The sequence below is a fragment of the Thalassophryne amazonica genome, chromosome 3 (assembly GCF_902500255.1).
Source record: "Thalassophryne amazonica chromosome 3, fThaAma1.1, whole genome shotgun sequence".
Classification (NCBI taxonomy): Eukaryota; Metazoa; Chordata; class Actinopteri; order Batrachoidiformes; family Batrachoididae; genus Thalassophryne; species Thalassophryne amazonica.
The window spans coordinates 114,277,731-114,299,760 of NC_047105.1; the positions used below are offsets into that span (position 1 = coordinate 114,277,731).

Below are 22,030 nucleotides of genomic sequence, written 5' to 3' on the forward strand. Positions count from 1 at the left end.
CGTTTGTGTAACTTTCCTTACTGCCTGCCCACTGGGATGAGCAGAAGGTAGGCTGAAGTGACATTGCATCATTCTGTTTGATTTCTTGTGTTAAGCCCTTTTATAATTGTGGTCATTTACAAATTACAGTCAGGGTCTCAGCTCTGCATTACTGCTGTCTGCAATTCCAACATATTTCTAATTGAATGCATTTTTTTTAAATCTTACTAGAATTTAGCTAATATTCTTTGTTCTTATTGTAATCTGGGGATGAGCATTGGTGCCAATAAGCCTCGGGCACAGTCTCGGACTTGCATAATTATTATCTCCTCCAAGATATATACAACAAATGTGGCAAAAATGTATATTTTGACCACCAGATTACTTTTTTACCAGATTACTTTAGAAGTTTATTTATAATTGTGGTTGACATGATAATGAAATGTTTTAACTTTGTTTTCCATATATGTATCTACTACACATTTCTAATTCCATATACTCTAAGACTACTGAACATACTGGAAAACAAATTGACAGCATGGTGTTGTGCGTAGCTCAATCCATTATGCTTCACACCCACCACTGGTCCTGGATGACAACCACCCAGACAGAAAACTGGTCCTTTCCCACTTCTTGAAAATAACCATCTATCTGCCGCAGCCAAGTGAAACAGGGCCTTCTCCTCTTGCTGTGGTCCTCAGCACTGAGGTACCCCTGTGCTGGACCATGCCAAGAGAAATGAGCCACATGGCCACAATGTTGTATATGATCATTCCTCACAATGCAACTGATACTCATCTTCTGAGTCTCCCAACGTAAGTATGAATTTGATAGATAGATAGATAGATAGATAGATTTATTGTCATTACAACAAGTGCAACAAAATTTCTTCACACCCAATCCCCTCAGACAAAAATACAATTAATCCACAATTATTACAAGTTGAACATAATAATGGGACACATCAGAATTAGAACAACCATACATATACATTTGATTGTTTATGTACGCTAAACTTTAAGACAGTCCGCCATCCGAATTCAGGCAATGTAAATGTAGGGAGGGGGGCAGCAGAGTCCCACACAACCGCTAGCTCGGGGGGAATGGCAGAGCGTAGGCAATGGGGGTGGGGGGTGGGGGAAAGATGGGGCGTCTATCATGTGTGTAGATGAGATGAGTTTGTATCAGTCAGATGAGTTTGTGTCAGTTTCTGTCAGTGTGTGCATAATGTCTGGAGTTGCCTTGACAGACTGTCAAGGGCAGAAGATAAGAGGGCAGCTGAATGGTTCACCAAGACTGTAGAAATTCTTCTGCAGGAAAACAGCAGAGCGTTTGACCTTTGGAGGCTGATAAGCCTGCCATGTTTAGGGTAGAGCAGAGAAACATATTTGCAGCTCGTCTGACTAACCAAATCCAATTTATGAGTATTTCCTGGTCTCCGACATCTTCCTTTGCAAAGTGTACATTTGCTCCAAGATGTTATCCAACTTACGTCTGAGTTCAAGGGTTAACGCAATCTGAGAATGTATCATCTCGCCCAACTCATTAACCGTGACGGACAGGTGAGGGGTCATGGTTCTGGTAGCAGCCGTCTTGCCAATTCTCCGGTAGGTCAGGGCAGCGCATAAACCAATAAGTACCAGCCCTCCCACAATAAAACCAAATATAAATAAATCTTTGACGTCCTCCACAGAGAGTGTTACCAAGCACGCAACATGCCACTTCTCCTAGGTGTCGAGAACATAGTCCGCAGGGTAGGTTCCATCTGGGCACGCAGAGTCCCCCAGCCCTGATTTCCTTGTTGAAAAAATCGTGTCAGTATCATTCAGAGACCAGCTGATCAATTCCATGGTTCATCCAAATATAGTTTGAAGAATTCACAGTCCGGTGAAGTAGGGACTTTAAAGGTTGGAGCAGAGATAGAGAGAGGAGGAGATGCGACCTCCCTCACCGGAGTCCCAGGATGAATTTGTTTGACATATAGAGTAATTCCAGTGGTGCCCAAGGATCGTTTAAAGAGACCTAGTACCATGTCGTGGTTAGTGACCAAGTTTTACAACCATACTTTAACACAGGAAGTGCCAGGAAACGAAAGCCTTGGACCTTTGTTTTCCTGCAAAGATATTGGCATCGCAAAACACTTCTGCCCAAAGACCTCATGACTCCATAAGCTCTTCCCAGGTGTTTCTCAATCTCACAAGAAGAGGACCCACAGACATGAATGTCACTTCCAAGATAAGTTAATGTCTCCAAAGGTTCACCACTTTCACCACATACAGGTACACTCTTGGTGGCGTAGTGTAGGAAGTCAGTGAAAGCCTGAATCTACATCTTGATCCAGGATAATTACAAACCCAGAGATTCTGATTCCTCGCTTGGCTTCTGAACTGCTGCAGTTGGGACATCCACTGATTCTGCAAAGATCACAACACCATCAGCAAAGTCAAAGCCAGTAAAATGTTGCTCGCCATGAAAGGCGCCTTAGCTGCTGTTTTCCACTAACGTACTCAAAACCCAGCTCATACAAATACTGAACAATATTGGCACCAGAACTCAGTGGGAAAATTGAGAGATTCAGCTTTGACTCTGCACAGCACTCACAGTGCCTTTGTTTGTGGTGCACTATGATGTTGAGTGATTTCTTGGACAGCCCACAAATTCTAAGGATGTGACAGAGGGGAGTCCAGTCAACTGAATCAACTACTCTGCAAAAAATCAACATTGCCTCCAAGTAAGCATTACTGGTATTTGGACATGCTTTCAATGAGTACTTTCAGAGCTAGGATGTGGCTGATGGCTGAGTTCTTGGGTGTGATGCCAGACTATTCCAGTCATTGACTGAGAGGTAAATAACTGGAACTGAATACTGTTAAGAAAAATCCTTGCAAGCACCTTTCTTGGCACAGAGAGCAATATAATAACACTGCAGTTACTGCAGTCCAGGTGATCACCTTTTTTTTTCAGAGTGGAACAATAAGCTTTTTGTACCAGGAAAACAGCATCTCCACTCAGCAGGAAGAGTTCAGCTCCAGTGTTTTGGATCTCTAGAGCTGCTACCCTTAGCTGTTTTGTGGTCTTTGCGATCATGCCAACATTTGTTGTTTAACAGTTGAATGGAGAATCAGCCTCAAGATCCCTGGCACTGAAGAGGTCTTACATCCCAGCAGGAGGATGGACTTTATCCTACTGCTCAGAGTAGCTGGCTCAACAGGAAATTATAGTGGAGCCATCTGGCTGGAAGGAGCCATTATCTGTTACAACTGTAGCATTATGAGGTGTAGGCTTAGAGAAATTAAGTACTTTGATTCTGCTGTAAGCAGGCAAAAGGTCATGAGACCACAGATGGAACATCATCTCATCACAGATTCCTTGAACATACAGTCTTTTCTATTCTCAGTGCCATTGCAGCCTGATTTCTCTGTTCCCTGTACAGGTTGGAATTTCCATCAATCCATGCACTATGACTCATCTGAATGATAGTCAGAGATGTATATAGCATGTGAAATATCTTGTAATGTCAACACTGGCAACGCCAGTACAATATTCAGCAATTTTCATGGTGTGGTTGCAGAGGAACATTCTTTTGTCCTTGTCAGCAAGTCCCCCAGCAAGATTGCTTGAAAATTTCGGAGAAACAATCGGATCTTGAAGTCTGGCCAGTTGGACACTGAGCAGACAGCAGTCTGCATCAGTTCAACTGCATCCTCAAGAAAAACACAACAAGTCTGTGTTCAGAAATCACAAATTGGGCACTTCTTTAGTTTCCACAGTTCTGTAGAAGTGTTTGGTGTTTTCCCACAAATCATGTTTAATCTGACTGGCAGCACTGCAGATATTGAAGTACTATGCTCAGTGATGTGGACATTGAAACCATGCTGCAAGAACTCATAGCCTCTGAAATTTTTTAAAGTCATGGATAACTGAGCTATTGAAACACTTGTGTGGTTAATTTGTCATTTGGTTGCCACAGTAATAAAATTTGTACCTTTATTGTGTTTTCAAAATATATCTACAAATTTCTGTTAAATCACACTTTTGTAAAATGAAGATCTCTTCATTTTACAAAAGGACACTGACGTGACTCACCAGGCAGAGACTGTAGGCAACTCTCATGTGATTAAAATGGAAGATATCATGGTTTGAACCACTGGAACTGGGTTGGACCCCACAATGCAGGTGCAAAAATGACAGTGTTTATTGTCCAGGAGACAGTGGTAAAGCATACGTGACAAAATGTGACAAAAGTGACAAAAGTGACAAAAACTAAAAAGACTGACAGAATGAAAAACCACAATGAAAAACTACTATCCAAAGGAGACAGGGAAATCACACTCACAGATTACAGATGACGGGAGGTGATAGACAACATCTGATAGACAAGAGGTAGCAATATTATCAGTTATCAAGTTGTTAACCAATGAATATGGCTTTATACACCTTGAAGAAAACCATACACCCTGAGGCATTTATCATTTATAAACCTATAAATGATAAATGCATGCAGAACACAGTGCGTGTGCTCTCCTTTGGCTCACTGCCTCCGGGGGTACGGATGCGGGACCCGCAAAGAATCCAAGTCATGGCCACGGACCTCTGTGGCTGCGGTTACCAAGACCATGCAGCGGGCGCTGTGCATCAAAACAGCGAGCGTAGTCTCTGGACCTGGTGCTGGAGTTGGATGCAGCTTGGCACAGCAGACGGGGGCGGTGTGAGTGGCCCGCTGCAGTGCTTACCGAGCCCGCAGACTCAGTAACCGCATCGGAGGCAGTGAGAGCAATCGCGGTGATGCTGGCCCGCCTGATGGACACAGAACACAATGCGCCAAAAAAAAAGAAGCATGCAAAATTGCAGTAAAACACACACACATATATATATATATATATATATATATAGTAGAGAAGCTTGAATCTTCGACTGGACTGGGTTGCTTGACGTGAGGACATTTCGCTTCAAATTGCAGAAACGTCCTCAGCTAAAATTCTTGCTGTGGTAGTCTGACTTCTGTCTTGACTCTTGTAGAGAAGAATAAAACAGAAGCCAACAAAAGCTGGAGTTTTTAACCTAACCAGACCACTCCTACCGAGAGGCCGACTGATACAGGCTAGTGACTAAACAATAGCTCTAATTAGCACCTATTGTGCTCTAGTTAGCACACTCCTAATGACAGGGCAGCTGTCCCTCCTAATGATGGGACAGAAGCCTCTCCTGATGGCTCCCTTGACGACTCTCCTGATGACGTGAATGACTCATTACCATGAACAAAAGACTGAAACTGCTTTGACCTGAGTACCCCATTGTAAACAGGGGACAAAGCGTGTCTGAGACCTCCTCCCCGGTTAAGGCTGGGTTTTAACTGTTTTACAAAGAATGCTTCCTTGACACCTCTCTCAAACCATTTCTTCTCTCTGGCTAAGATTTTAACTTCCTTGTCCTCAAACGAGTGGTTCAGGTGGAGATGAACTGCAGACTGAGGTCCACTGGCGCCCTCTCTGCGGTGCTGGTATAGCCTTTTGTGTAAAGGTTGCTTAGTCTCACCTATGTAGTGTTCATTACAGTTTTCCTGACATCTGATATAATACACTACATTGCTCTGTTTGTAACTAGGGATCCTGTCCTTAGGGTGAACTAATTTCTGTCTCAAGGTGTTAACAGGTTTAAAGTAAACTGGGATTTTGTGCTGTCTGAAGATCCTCTGTAGTTTTTCCCCTACTGCTAAATAAGGGAGAGTCACTCCTCTTCTTCTTGTCTCCGTTTCCTGTCTATCTGGTCTCTTTGTTTTCTGGGACTTCTACACTTTGTCCAGGGACCATCGTGGGTACCCACATACTGTGAGGGTTTTCCGTACAAGTTGTTGTTCTTTAGCCCTTCCCTGTGCAGTTGTGGGCACCTGTAGGGCTCTGTGTTGAAGAGTCCTGATCACCCCGAGCTTGTGTTCAAGGGGGTGGTTTGAGCCAAAGAGCAGATATTGGTCAGTGTGAGTGGGTTTTCTGTAAACCCCTGTCTGGAGCTGCCTGTTCTCTCCAATCGTAACATCACAGTCCAAGAAGGCTAAATGGTTGTTTCTGGCATCCTCACGTGGGAACTTGATATTGGAATCCACCGAGTTGATGTGTTCTGTAAAGTCCTCGACCTCCTGTTGCTTGATTTTAACCCATGTGTCATCGACATATCTGAACCAGTGACTGGGAGAGATGCCCGTGAAAGACGTCAAGGCTGTCTTCTCCACTCGTTCCATGTACAGATTGGCCACAATGGGGGACACCGGAGACCCCATCGCACAACCATGGATCTGCCTGTAGTAATTCTCCTAAACAGGAAATATGTGGTGTTAAGACAGATCTCCAAGAGTTGGCAGATGTGGTCTGGTGTGAGTTTGGTCTTTTCAAGTAGAGACACATCCTCCAGCAGTCTCTGCCTCACAGCTGAGATGGCCTCAGCAGTGGGGATGCAGGTGAACAACGATGTCACATCAAATGACACCATAGTTTCATTTGCCTCCAGCTGCAGGTCCTTGATCTTGTTCACAGAATCTTGTGTGTTCTCCACATGGTGGTCTGAGTTACCCACTAGAGGAGCCAAAATCCACTTGAGGTGCTTGACCAAATTGTATGTGATGGAATCTGTGCTAGATACAATAGGCCTGAGTGGCATGTCCTGTTTGTGGATTTTGGGCAGTCCATAGATGCATGGAGTGGCGTCCCCCGGGTACAGTCTGTAGTATGTCTGCCTGTCGATGAGTCCCTCTTTCTCCAGGTTTTGGAGGTAGCTAATGATTTTCTTCTTTTTTTCTATTTTCTATAGCTGCTCGTGGGGTCTCTCTTCAGACGTTCGTATGTACTGGAGTCACTGAGCAAGTTGTTGATCTTGGCCTCGTTGTCCAATGTGTTCGAGGCCAAGATCTACGACGCCAAGATCAACAACTTGCTCATGTATGTATATGTATATGTATATGTGTACAGGGTCGGACTGGGAACAAATTTCGGCCCTGGCATTTTTCCTCTGGACCAGCCCACTATTGGCCCGACGAATCCACCCCCAAACACACACACTCACCCGTCCATACCGAACCCCCAATGAACAAACACTATACACCTAAACACCATGAACACACACCTAAACACACACTTTCACTGTCATTTCACCTTGATCATAGTACAAAACGCGGACCCGGCACCATGAGGGGCGTCCTGATAACATTAAAGGCAATTACATATTTTGACGAAATTACAAGTTTAAATGACTATATATATATATATATATATATATATATATATATATATATATATATATATATATATATAAAACATCATGAGGTTTATGTCACAGAAATCCTACTTTACAGTCACACTGCAGTCATTGTTAAATTATTTCCTTTTGCATTTATAATGGACATTTGTATTTATTTAGTGTTTGTTTTTCTGGTTGAAATAAGATATAAATAATCTACCAGACTTCAAAAAATATACTAGTTTCCATGTTATTTTATTTGTCTAAAAATAAATGTCTGAGGTTCCTTATGTTAAACAAGAAATGATCTCATCTGAAATAACAGGTGGTTTTAATACAGATGAAAGGTTTCTAAAGAACCATTTATTGATTTATTTACCTGTTTTAATTACCAGTGTTCTAAACTTTTTTTAACAGTAATCAGAAATTTTGAGGTAACAACAACAAAAATTTCCAATGATTTTTCTTCAGAAAACTGCTCTCTAAATGAGCAGTCCTGTCACATGTTAATGTTTTGTACAAATCAGTGGTTTCTGCACCAATCGGATTGGTCCAATCCATTTTGTAGAGATCAGTGGTTTCTGCCACGTGTTTTGGCCCGACGCATCGTTCCTATTGGACAATGCGAAGGTACGTCACAGCTCAGAGTATCGAAAGTTGGCGCATCTCATCTCGACAGAACACCGGCTCTGTGTGGAATACAGGAGATCACTTGACCGAGGGTCTATACGTTCAAATAATAATAAAAAAAATAGTCATCACTCTTCACTCTTAGTCAGTCTCTTACAACGGTGCAGCCTAAATACACGAGCTTTCCAGGAGCGCACGTCTCCTCCGGTGCGCACTTTTTTTGGGGGGGGGGGGGGCGCCCCCTGTGATTTTTTTTTTTTTTTTTTTTTTTTTTCTGGCGCCGGGTCTGACAAAACGGAAGCAAAAGCACACAAGGGGAAAAAAGTTTTTGTGTCTCCAGAGTGAGTGAGTGAGAGATAATATGTAACCACTGCTAGGATTCACACAGCAGCAAATTAAGGAGCTGAAGTCCGTAGCTGTTGCATTTAAAGGTTAACAAAAGTAAAGCATAGTTAATTAAGATAAAAGAAACGATTCCAACCTTGTATCAGTAGAAGAGCGGAGAGAAGTCCAGGCGCCGAGGACTCAATCCATTCACAGGGGCGGGAGCGGCTGCCTGCTCTTCCTGCAATCTGATTAGCCACGCTGTATGCTTCTCCATTGTCATTGGCTGTTGGTCATGTCAATCATTGTGCTCGATGTAAGTCTCCGTTGTGTGATCAAACGGAAACAAAACTGAAACCTAGAATAAGACTGCGCCGTGTATGAAACACTACAGAACTTTTATTTTGACACAAATTCAGGAAGTGGCTCTGCAGCTGCGCCGATTAAATGCTGTAGCTTCACCGATCACGGATTTTCCTCGCGTTGACAGCAGCATGCAGTTTGAGAACACTGTATATTTCCATAATCTCTATAAATATGGGATGGCCGGCGGTCCACCGGGCAAATGCCCAAAATCACAGATTACCAGTCCGAGCCTGTATGTGTATGTATGTGTATATATGTGTGTGTGTGTGTGTGTATGTATGTATGTATATATGCATACAGGCGTGTTTTGCCCGTGGGGATCCACGAGCTCTAGATTGGGTAGTGTTTATAAAATAGGTAGCTGACATTTTTTCAAAGATGGTAACAAATTAATGAATGTTTGTATAATGAGTTGGAATGGTGTGTGAGTCCAGAATGTTTTTAGAACCTTGTACATCAACAATTTTTAGAAGAGGAACTCAACCCTTTTATTTCTTGTAAATTATGTAATATTTTAATGTTAATTTACTGTCTTAATGTATTTATAATTTATTTAGATTCTTGTTATTATATACACACTATCATTATTATTTTATTTTTACTTCTATTTTCATTAGATTTTTAAATGGACCACAATGGAAATAAGTGTTTTCACTTTCTTGTGTCATCCATGCATTTTTAAGGTATTTACAGTTAATTTATGTACTTATATTGAACTTACTAAATAAAATCACTCACTACACTCACACCTTTAATGTAAAGATGACTGACTGCCTCCTGGTGGAATGGTGTGTGAGTCTAGAGTGTAGTTAGCAACATCCATTGTCCAGTGTTGTTAGCTAATATCCGTAGCCTCTCCAAAAATATTAGTCCTACCAATGTTCCATTTTGGCAGCATTCATCCTTGACCCAGAATACATAAGCATACCAAACAGCAAATGCCAGCTGTCCCCAGTTTCACCATAATAGAATTTTTTAGTTTGGCAAACAGACGTGTCATGATGAGCATTCCAGGATGGGAGTGGCAACCAAGCACATGCTCAACAAAAGAAGACACTGCAAGTTATGTGATGATAATTTAGTTGTTACAGCTGGGTTCCTGCAGTAGAACCTGTATGTTCTGTATTAAATGTGTGCTGTCTCCTTGCTGTTTTGTAGGATTTTCTTGGCCAGATGTTCTGCACATTGGGGGAAATCATCGGCTCAACTGGCAGCAGGCTGGAGAGGACACTGTCGTAAGTACGAGGCACATATAGCATGACCAAGGCGAGATGTTGCTGAATCAAGGAAAAATGGCTGACAGTTGAGGGGGAGGGGTGTGGTGTCTTGGTGAGTAGTTAGGAGTTCAATGGGATTTTTTTGGTTCCTGAGTTGAACTTACTGCTTTGTACATAGACAGTTGTATGATCACGTTAGTAAATCACAAATTTCATATTTATATATAAAGTAAGAAATCTGGTTAGTGATCTTGCTAAGTTGGTTCTGTTTTTACTTGCAATATGTTGAGGATCCAGTCTCCTGTTTGTCTAATGTTAACAGGGACTGGTGTCAGGTCCTCTGACCCCACACAAGTCAATATAGATATCTGATATCTGGATGCAGTGTTTTTGTCTGTGCTTGCACTTATAGATTTTGTCATTGACATGTTGTGGATTTAACTGATCCTTCCTTTGTGATGTCACAAGTCAAGGCTGTGGCCATGTTGGATGATAAATTAGCAAAAGTGCACATCACAAACCTTCAGCTTGTGTTTTGGATCATATTTAAATAATTCCACAAGGTTTAGTCCATTAGGATACGATGCAACATATGTGCATTACTTTAAAACACCCCTGAACATCCAAATGGATAATCAGCAAGTTGTATCAAAGACATTCCATCAGCTGTGATCCTCAAGACTTTGTTTATGCAAGCTTGGGTTAGAAGACCAGGGACCTGTTTCAGAAAGCAGGTTTAGTGAAGTGAAGTATAAAATCTGAGAGAGAGGGGTAACTCGTTTTTCAAAGAGAGGCAAGTTCAGCTCACATGGTAACTTGGTCTGTGAACTTAACTTGGTCAGGAGCAGCTTTGCTACTATTTACCCCCAGTTTCTCTGTCTCCTCCCTCTTACACAGCTGTTTCACTTCCACATTCATTCATCTGCATCAACCTGTGAAGACGATCATTATGTTACTACTTTACACATCACAATTTTTCTCAGTAAATAAATTTTCAAAGGTGCTGTGGTGCTATTGACATGAAATTTTCACCAGATGCCAGTAGCAAGCCAAGTAATCCATACATGCAAAGAAACCAAAGCAAATACTACAGAAATTATGTGTAATAAAATGGAATGACACATGGAAGATGTATTGCACATGCTTAATGGAATTTATTTAATACTTAATACAAAAGCCTTTGTTGGTATTGACAGCTTCAAGAGGCCTCCGTATGAAGAAACTAGTTGCCTGCATTGCTCAGGTGTGATTTTGGCACATCCTTCCACACAAACAGTTTTCAAATCTTGAAGGTTCTGTAGACCCTTTTCTATGAACTCTGATCTTTAGTTCTTTCCACAGATTTTCTGTTGGATTCACGTCATTTGACTGGCTGGGTCATTCTAGCAACTTTATTTTCATTCTCTGAAACCAACTGAGAGTTTCCTTGGCTGTGTTTGGGATCATTGTCTTGATGAAATGTTCACCTTCATCTCATCTTCATCACCCTGGTAGATTTTTATGAAAGAATGTCTCGGTACATTTTTCCATTCATATTTCCTTCAGTTACAGTATATGAAATTTGCCTTTACCGTATGCTTAAAAACAGCCCTACAACACAATGATCCCACCTTTAAACGTCACTGTTGGTATGGTGTTTTTGGGGTGATGTGCAGTGCTGTTTGACTTCTAAACATGGCGTGTATTATGTCATCCAGAGAGTTCAGTTTTGGTCTCATATGGCCAGAATGTATTCTCCCAGTATTTCACAGGCTGGTCTAAATGCGCAGAAAACTTTAAACAAGCTTCAAGATGCTTTTTCTTCAGCAATGGAGTCTTGTGTGGTGAGTGTGCATACAGGCCATGGTAGTTGAGTGCATTACTTATTGTTTTCTTTGAAAAAATTGTACCTGCTAATTCCAGGTCTTTCTGAAGTGTTCCAGAAGTAGTCCTTAGTAGTTATTGCGGCAAGCACCTGGTCATGGCTGGCTTATGGTAAAATGATGTTGTTTCCACTTCCAGATTATGGCCCCAGCAGTTCTCAGTGGAACATACAAAAGTTTAGAAATCCTTCTATAACCAGTGCCATCACTATGTTTTGTCACAATAAGGTTGCAAAGATCTTGAGAGAGCTCTTTGGTTTTACCCATCATAAGATGTTTCTTGTGTGACACCTTGGTACACTTTTTTATAGGCCATCAGTTGGGACTGAACCAGCTGATATTAATTTGCACTGAAAAAGGGCAGGATTGCTTTCTAAATGCTGATAGATTTCAGCTGGTGTCTTGGCTTTCCATGCAAGTCCCTTTCTTGAAGTATTGAATACTTTTTCCCTGTGTCATTTCAAATTATTACACATAACTTAATTTCTGGATATCTGTGGTTTGATTTCTATGTATGCGTGGATTACTTGGGTTGGTATCGACATTTGGTGAAAATGTCATGTCAACAGCACCTTCAGAAATATATTAACTGAGAAAAATGGTGAGGTGTTCAGTACTTATTTTACCAGCTGTATAAGAAAACATAACATACAGCAATAATTACTACATTATTACACCTTTGTTGATCTACATTATTACACCTTTGTTGATCATTGCCATGTTTGATCTTGCAGTACCCTCCAGTGGATGTTTTGCTTTACAGCTGTGCTAATGTACAGGATGCATAGAAGTATGTGGGTTGTGGTACTTACTCCATTTGAAACACAGTTATAAATACATATGTGCCTTTCCTCTGTGTTATTTATTTGACAGATTTGATTAACTGTTTTGAGTGCGAGCGAGAGAGAGAGAGAGGTACATATAACTTGTATGGCTTTTTAAATGTGTTTTTAACTGTATCGCTGAAGGTGGAGCAGTTCCAGGAATTGCTTGAGTCCTTGTGTGCATCACTGAGAGTGTGTGTGTGATGTGTATGCTCTGCAGTATCTTGACATAGACATTGTGTATCAAGGTGAAACCTGGTACAGTTGACACTGGGCGGATTTTGATTCTAATTGTTGCCAAATGGGTGGCCAGTTGTCTGAAAACTGGTGTTCCTGTAGATGGTAACCACTGTGGTTTCATAGTTCATGATGTCTTGGTGTTGTAGAATAGTGCTTGCACAGGCGTTGCACAAGTTTGAAGGCTCTGAGGTGCAGGTGAGGGTCAATATTGGTCTTGTTTATGCAGAGGAGGACAGAAATGTATGCTGTCTATAGGTCACATTTAGAAAAAAAAAATGCATATTAAGTGCATTCAAAAAGTATATGACCTTTTATGTTAAACCACATGACAATATTAGGCATCAGGGAAGTTTGGACTGCCTGGGAGAAGTGGAGCTTTCTTTCCAGCTCCACCGTCATCTCCCACAATCTAGCTGCCTGCAATATAATATCATTTGATTATAAATACTTTACTTATCAATATGAGCTTATGATCATATTATGACAGCTGTGGATTTTTTGGTTTACCTTGACCTTTGATAAATCTTCTCCTAAGCAATCATCTGGAGAATAACTGAAGTAATACTCCCACCTGATTTGGTGAAAATTCATGTAACTCTTCTTTGGATATTGTGTTTGCAGGCATGCTTACTTACACAAACACACACACACACACACACACAGGAGTGATTATAATACCAAGGGTAATTAAAAGCGTAATTAAACACATACAACAGAGACTCATGGCAAAAGGCGGAGATCAGAGCTGCTAATGACTAGTAACACTCATATTTTTGCATGATCATTCCAGGGTCTCTTACTGGGTTTTGGCTCATTAGAAGCAACAGGACCGTGAAAATGTCTCATTTGACTGATCACCAGCATGGCAGACATTAGTGCACAACCACTGAAATATGACATCAGTGCCAATCCTTTGGGTTACTAGTAAAGGCCCCTTTACATGAGCATGCCTTTGCTTCACGCAACACCATGACCTGTATCATGACGATCCCACCCAATGTTCACTGTTCACAGCTCGATGCCATTCTTTGTTCTACCAGCTGCCACATGCTCTGCGCTGGACACTGCATATATAAAATAATTATTTTGTGGTGGATTAATCATTTTTTTCTGCAAATTGGCCATTGAAAACGGCTCTAATCACTTCCTGAATCACAGAGGAGGCTGCAGCTGGAGCCGTTCGCTCGCACACGCACGCGTGCGCCTAACAAGCTGCAGAAGGCATTTTGAGCCATCTGAAAAGGTAATTATTTATCTTGTTTACGTTGTCATGGCTTGATAAAACAGTTGCGTGTTATTTCCTTCTTGTCTGCAGCTGCTAAAGTATGTTTAGAACAGATTTAACTTCTTGTTATAATCCTTCAGACGAGCTGCACGTGTTGGAGATTAGATCACACCACGTAAGTAAGTATGCTTTATTTATATACCACCTTTCACAAACAAGGAAAGTCACAAGGTGCTTTACAAAAGACACAGAAAAAAATTCTGAGAATAAAAGACAATGTACATCACAATAAAATAACTCTAAGACACACACAGTGGTCATAAAACAGCCCTCTCACTACTAAGGATTGAATGCCTGGAGAAACAGAAGGGTTTTAAGTTTGCTCTTAAAAACATCAACAGAGTCCAGCGAACGAAGAGACAAAGGGAGATCATTCCAGAGCCTCGGTGCAACGGCCTGGAAAGAGCGATCTCCTCGGGTCTTAAAGTGGGTACGAGGGACCCTCAGAAGGTTCTGATCCACTGACCTCAGGCTCCGAGCGGGAGAGTAGGGACATAACAGGTCTCTAATGTAGGAGGGAGCCTGGCCATGCAAAGCTCTAAAAGTCAATACTAGGATCTTAAAATGGAAACGCAACGACACTGGTAGCCAATGAAGAGATTTTAAAATAGAGATATGAGTCCTTCTGCTTGAGCGAGACAGCAGCCTTGCTTCAGAATTTTGTACCTGCTGCAGACGGGACAGCTCCTTTTTGTTCAGACAGGAAAACAAACTGTTGCAGTAGTCCAAACGAGAAGATACAAAGGCATGAATAATCAACTCAAGATCATCTTTTGAAACAACTGATCTGAGTTTGGAAATCTTCCTCAGCTGGTAGAAACAGTTTTTGGTTAGCTGCTTGGAATGATGCGCAAATGACATTTCTTTATCAAAGATAACACCTAGGTTTCTCAGGCTAGATTTTGCAGATGAGCTCAAAAGACCTAAATACTGTTTAATCCCCGGACTGACATCATCGGGGGCAACCACCAGCACCTCGGTTTTATCCGAATTTAACTGCAGCGAATTTGCACCGAGCCATTGTTTAATTTTCTCAAGGCAGTTCAGTAGAGAGTCCAGTTTCTGGATCTCAGGGGCTTTAAATGAGCAGTAAATTTGGATATCATCAGCAAATAAATGATAAGAAACATCAACGAACTCCTGGACATAGCACGACATTTGTGCGTGAAAGTTTTTTTGAACATTTCAAAATTCTCTGTGCACAATAGCATGCACCAGTGCCCCTCTGGCATCCTGTCTGCATCCGTTAAAGACGAGTTTACTCTCCAGCACGACACATCACGACACAGGTTGTGATGTGTCATGAAGCAAAGGCATGCTCGTGTAAATGCCCCTTTACCACAGTTGTTACGGTGCTGTACAGTACTTAGTGTTTCTGCAGTCATCTGCCTCCTACAGTGGGGAGCCTCCACCCCCACCCCCCACCCTTCTGTCCTCTCAAGTGGTAGAGTTAAGCCACCTTGACACTTGCACAAATTTGATCCCTGCACTGGGATGTCTTGTGTGCCAGTGAGTAAACTTGCTGTAAACGTGCCGTAAACTGTACACAGTGTTTGCGAATAGGTTACGCAATGTTCAGACGAGTTCATGCAAGTGGCACGAAATTTATGCATGGCAGAAATTTTGAACATTTCAAAATTTTCTTTGAGCACTGGAATGCAACCATATACATACAGTTCACACAGTTTACAATGAATTTACTCATTGGCACTCAAGATTGCATGCTGGTGCAGGGATCAAATTCGTGCAAGTGTCAAGGTAGATTCACTCAGGCTCGATGAGGACAATAGCCACTTCAACATTTATTCCATTCTAGTTAATGGTTGACTTCAAACAAATTACTGTGCTACTCATGCATGGGCACATTTACAGTACTCACTTGATTGCATCAGAAAAAGAGGAAAAAGCATTACAAATGAGACACAGGGTAATTGTTTTCTTCCTGATGTACTGCCCTTGTTATATGGCTGGGGGGGCCTGGCTGCCGGTTTGTTTCTGTTTTTTGGTTTTCCTCCCAGGTGGCGTGCGTTTGGGACTGAGTGGCTGTGTTGCTGAGGCTGTCAGGACCTCACCCTGATCACCTGCGACTCGTCAGGACTCACAGCTGTAGTGCATCTGGATGGATTGGAACATGTTGGCATTTAAGACTGGAGTGCACAGTGTGTATTTGCCAGAGACTCGACCTTGTGACCAGACGGGTGAGATCGTCGTCTCGGGAGCCATCTCATCAGCAGCGGATGCTGAGAACGTCCAGGTTTGATGCACAGTCTGTGAAAGAGGAGGGGGTGAGGTCTCACGCTCGTCAGCACACTTCCTGAGGTACGTTAGATTTTGTGACTAACAGTTATACAGTCAGTAAATGTGGTGTCCCTCACACCTTATTATATTGAGCTGTACGTTAGTCATGTATCGGCTTCCACTGCAGTGGAGTTTTGTGAACGGGATGTTCCATGCCTGCAGGTTGGGAAACTGATCAGTAATCAAGCCAGGAAGTGTTTGCTGTTTGTACACCTTTAAGTGTTCTGTGTGTAGAGTGTGGACTCACATAATGGTTCCTTCTTTCACAGACGCGGTTGTTGCGGCCACCTGGGGGGGTGTCGGCGGGGTCCTTGGGTCCGAAACAGCTTCTGGCTCCGGACCGTTAGCGCTGCTGGGAGCGCACCACGCCAGGCCGCACCTTTTGTTATTATCACTGTTATGTATTAAATTCAGTTAGCCTTTGTACCGTGCTCTGCTTATTTCATACTGGGTCCTTCAAACGCTGGTCGGTTCTCCGAGCTGCGTCCGACACATAACAGCCCTTCTCTGTGGTTGTTTATTCTCACAGGAATTCTAACTTTACTTTGCAAGTTTTCTCTCTCAAGCTCTTTGTCATTGTCACTTGTTAGTTACTTTGGATAAAGGCACCAAATTAATACAGTTGATATAAAAATAAAAATGATGTGAATGCTTCTGTGTGCCGTTGTAAGTTTCCTCCTGCAACGTTCATACATAATAGTGGTAATGCAGAAGTATGATCCAATTCTGATGAAACTGAGTGTCATCTGCTTTTAATGGCTCTGTAGCCACAATCTGCTGACAGAAGGTCTAGCACAATGGCAACTTTTCCTGCCAAGCGGAATAGAGAATAGCAGTGTGGGTGCCTGAGGCTGGCAACATAAGAGATTCACATGATGCAAATACTTCTGGGTCATGTTGCCCACACGTGGTGCAGAATCTCTGTGCAAACCAGGCCGCTGAGCTCAAAGGGGTTGGCAAAAATCACCTCATTAGTAATTGATGTGCTGTGTACATAACATTATCAACATCGTCAATCAGCCAGAGTCTGTCATTCCCTTCAAGAGCTGGGATGCACTGGAACCTCTTGACTTGCTGCTCTTCACTCAGCAAACACAAAAGTGAATGATTTTGTTGGGAAGGTGTCGTAGCACGGACCCACAACAGGGGGCGCAAATGAACGGACAATGAATAAGCCAAAAAGGTAACAATTTAATGTTGTGATAATACACAACGAAACGTACAGTAATTTGCACAGTCAATTTAACACCAGGTGACGTGTGGGCAGGCTCGAAGATAGAAGACCCCCGACGAGAGAGAAGCCGCGTCCCACACGGCTTCCACCACCAACGGTCTGAAGAACACCGGAGCCGCCAAGTCCCGAGTCCCCAGGTGGCCTCTGTCTTCGGCTGTCGACCCTGGTACTGCTGGCAGAAAGCAGAAATATGAGTGAGTGAGTGTGAGTCCGCACACTCAGTAAATCTCAGTCCAAACACAGTAAGGAGGGAGCACCTCCACCTCCAAACTAGGAACACATTAGCAGGTCCTGTAACCACTTATCTGGATGGAGTGAGAGGCGAAGACGTCGCTTCTCTCACTGACCGCCAACCCAGCTGAAAGGGCACCACAGGACAACGGCTGCAAACAGATCAGACGTAAGTCACAGTTTAAATTCAGCAGAGAAATTACCTTGGTAATGGTAGTCGATTTCTCGGCGGGGAGGTGGAGTTGCAGTCCGGCTTTTATGGTGGTGATGATGAACGAGTGACAGCTGGTGCAGAGGATGAGTGACAGCTGTCACTTCTTCTGGGTCTGGCACCCTCTCATGCTTGGAGCCCGCACTCCAAGCAGGGCGCCCTCTGGTGGTGGTGGGCCAGCAGTACCTCCTCTTCAGCGGCCCACACAACAGATTTTCTGTTGAGGATCCATATGCAAGGCATGAACACCTGTAGCATCCACTGTTATGTAGGAAAACTGTTCAGTGGCCAAGGAACAGCTTTTTGGGCTGGCCTTTGACAGGGGCCTCACATGCAAAATTCTGAATGAATGGAATTAGAAGATCCTGAATCACTTTTTAAGATAAGCTCACTTTGTAACTACAGTTTTTCTTTAATACGTGCTGACATGGCCATCATCGTGGCTTAGTGGATAAACCCCCCTTACACAGGGGTGGGTTCTGTCCAGCAGCCCTTGTGTGGTCATGAAATTGCATCGAACGACGCATCATTCCAAAGAGGCGCTGTGCTGCTGCCAGGACCTTACAAGGTCCACTCGATATTCTCTCACAGCCCGCCATGATCGTAATGGTCACCGTAAAGTATGAAGCCGCACCTGATTTTTCACAGAAGACACACAAATACCATACAGACCACGCAAAAACACCCCACAGAACACCCCATAATTGCCTCACAGGCACACAATTACCGTGGTGAAAATGCCACGGCAACAGCTGATCGTCCACTGACACATGACCAGAATAGAATAGAATAGAATAGAATTTATTTCAGCAACAACACAGCAGCATAAAGACAACATATCAAAAAAACAAAACAAAAAAACAAGACCAAATTAAACACTGTGTGCCTGAAAAGGGGGTGGGAAGAAGCAAAGCTTATAAATTACCCACCCCTCATACCCCATCCCAAAAGTCCAAGTCCAACATATAATTACACTTATGCTCACGCTCCTATATATACAAATAAGCAAATTAAATACATACATCCACAAATTTATACATCTTTTTTATTTTTTTATTTTATTTATGATTTTCTTTATATCCAGAAATTATTAATTTCTTATAATGTTTCTTAAAACAGACAAAAGAACTACATAATCTAATTTCCACAGGACATTTGTTCCAAATCTTCACCCCTTTAACTGAAACACAAAAACCCTTGACATTAGTACGTACGGGAGGCTTCTTAAAAACCATGCATCCTCGTAAACTGTATTCAGATTTCCTGATCTTGAACAGGCTCTGGACATAAAGTGGCAAGGCCTGGTTATTAGCTTTGTACAAAGTTTGTATGGTGATATAATCCACTAAATCTCTAAATTTCAGTAAATTTAAAGTCATAAACAGAGAATGTGTTGGCTCAAGATAAGGTTTATTACAGATGATTCTGATGGCATGTTTTTGTAAAAGAAATACATGATTGGTATTTGATTTGTAAGTATTACCCCAGAGTTCGATACAATATGTCATGTATGGTACAATTAAAGAATAATATAATCTAAGTAGCCCATCCTGGGACAATATGTCCTTGACCCTGTACATGATAGCGATAGATTTTGACATTTTAAATTTTATATAATTTATATGAGGTTTCCAGCTGAGTTTATTGTCAATTATAACACCTAGAAATTTGTTCTCAGTTACTATCTGTATTTCCATATTGTTAATGGTTACACTTTTACATTTAGGCACAAATTTATTTCCAAAAATCATACATTTGGTTTTCCCAAGATGAAGTGACAATTTATTAGCATCAAACCAAGCCTTAAATTTATCCAGTTCGTTTACCACCGTGTCAAGAAGTTGTTCAAGATTATCACCACTGCAAAATACAGTTGTGTCATCTGCAAAAGAACACACCTCAGTACCCGTGACACATAACATATATCATTTATATATAAAATAAATAACAAAGGACCTAAGACCGAACCCTGGGGCACCCCACACGTAATTTCCCGAAGTTCGGAATCAATGTTATTGTATTGAACATACTGATACCGACCATGTAAATAACTATTTATCCAGTCATATGCTAATCCTCTGATTCCATATTTCTGTAATTTAGTTAGCAATATTTCATGATTTACAGTGTCAAACGCTTTCTGTAAATCAAAAAAAATACCTACTGTATATTGCTTGTTATCGACTGCAGTCGCTATATTTTACACGAAATCCATCAATGCATGTGAAGTAGTCCTAGATTTCCTAAATCCATATTGTTCTTCACAGAGTATCTCATACTTTAGTAAGTAATTATCCAGTCTTTTTACAAATTTTTTTTCTAGTATTTTAGAAAATTGGGGTAAAAGTGAAATAGGTCTATAATTTGAAAAAGTGTGTTTGTCACCAGTTTTAAACAAAGGTATTACTTTGGCTATCTTCATCTGTGAAGGGAATTTACCAAAACTTAATGATATATTACAAATATAAGTAAAAGGTTTTACTATACAATCAATGATTTTTTTCAACAAAGCCATATCCAAATTATTGAAGTCCTTTGATTTCTTACTTTTAGAATTCTGCACCAGATCAATTATTTCTTTTTCATTTGTTCCACCAACAAACATTGACACATTTATTAAATGTTATCTTATTTTCAAAAGATTTAACGCTCAATGAATCAATATTACTGGCAAGATTTTTACCTACATTGACAAAATATTCATTAAAATGGTCAGCAATAGTCTCATTATCTTCTATCACAGTATTATTGGAAAGGAAAAAAGAAGGATAATCTCTACCATTTTTGTTCTTTTTTATTACTTCATTTAAAATATTCCATGTATTTTTTTATATTATTCTTATTTTTAACAAGTAAGTCACTATAATATCTTTTCTTACTAAATCTCATAATATGAATTAATTTATTCTTATATATTTTATATTTACTTTCAGCTTCCTTTGATCTCGATTTTATAAATTGTTTATACAGTAAGTTCTTCTTTTTACATGCCCTCTGAAGACCCTTGGTTATCCATGGTTTATTGCTGTATCGGTTAGTATATATCTTGTTAACAAGAGGACAGTGTTTATCGTATAACTTAGAAATGATAGAAATAAAACCATCATAAGATTCATCAACATCATCAACATAAACATCATTCCAGTTCTGGCATAATAAATCCACCCTTAAATTATCAACAGTTATTGGTGTGACATTTCTACTCAATCTATTGCAATCCTTTTGAAACACTTGATCATGTGATGCAAAAACAGTAAATACTGGCAGGTGATCACTAATATCATTTACCAGCAATCCCGCACTGAGATTACCAGATATGACATTAGTTAAAATATTGTCAATAAGGGTTGTTGAATTCACAGTTATTCTACTTGGATGAATGATGGTCGGAAATACTCCCAAACAATATAAAGAATTTATAAATGAAGTGGTTTGTGGATGATTGTGAGGATTTAGAAAATCGATATTAAAATCACCACAGATAAATAAATGTGAATTCTTATTTATTTTGTTGTACATTCCCATAATTACTTGTTCAAAAGTATCAATATTTGCTCCGGGAGCTCTGTATAAACAACTAACAACCGTATTTTTTGAATTTATGGATGTAATTTTAACCGTAACACATTCCATGATATTATCAACTGTGAATGACATATTGTGAACTAATTTACAGTTGTAATCAGACCTTACATATAATGCCACACCCCCGCCTCTTCTCTTCTGTCGATTTACCTGAAACAATTGATAACCTTCCAACTGTACAAGATCTTGATTGACATCAGTTAACCATGTTTCTGATATAGCGATCACTGAAAAACTTTTTCTAAATGTATCTATACAATCATTTATCCTTGAAAAATTCCGAGAAAGACTTCTACTATTAAAATGTATTATTGAAAAATCTCCATCTTTAATTTTATAATCATTAAATTGTTCTTCTGTAAAATAATTACATTGTCGCTCGATATTGTCACTAAAAAAAGAATCTGGATCTGATTCAGGTTCAAAATGGCGAGAGGCAGGATGACTATAATTAAATGTTTCCAAACAGAGCTCCTTTGCAGAAATAAACTGATTATTAACCGTGTTCATTATATTA

The 22,030-nt window shown here is 40.9% G+C and overlaps 1 protein-coding gene across 1 annotated transcript in view; it reads left to right on the top strand.

The window, feature by feature from the left end:
* Positions 1 to 22,030, top strand: part of LOC117507463 (copine-9-like) — an 863,862-nt gene that overhangs the window by 458,479 nt on the left and 383,353 nt on the right. The window contains exon 7 of the mRNA XM_034167340.1: positions 9,685 to 9,761. Coding sequence (XP_034023231.1) covers positions 9,685 to 9,761 — 77 coding nt within the window. The remainder of the gene's footprint in view (positions 1 to 9,684; positions 9,762 to 22,030) is intronic.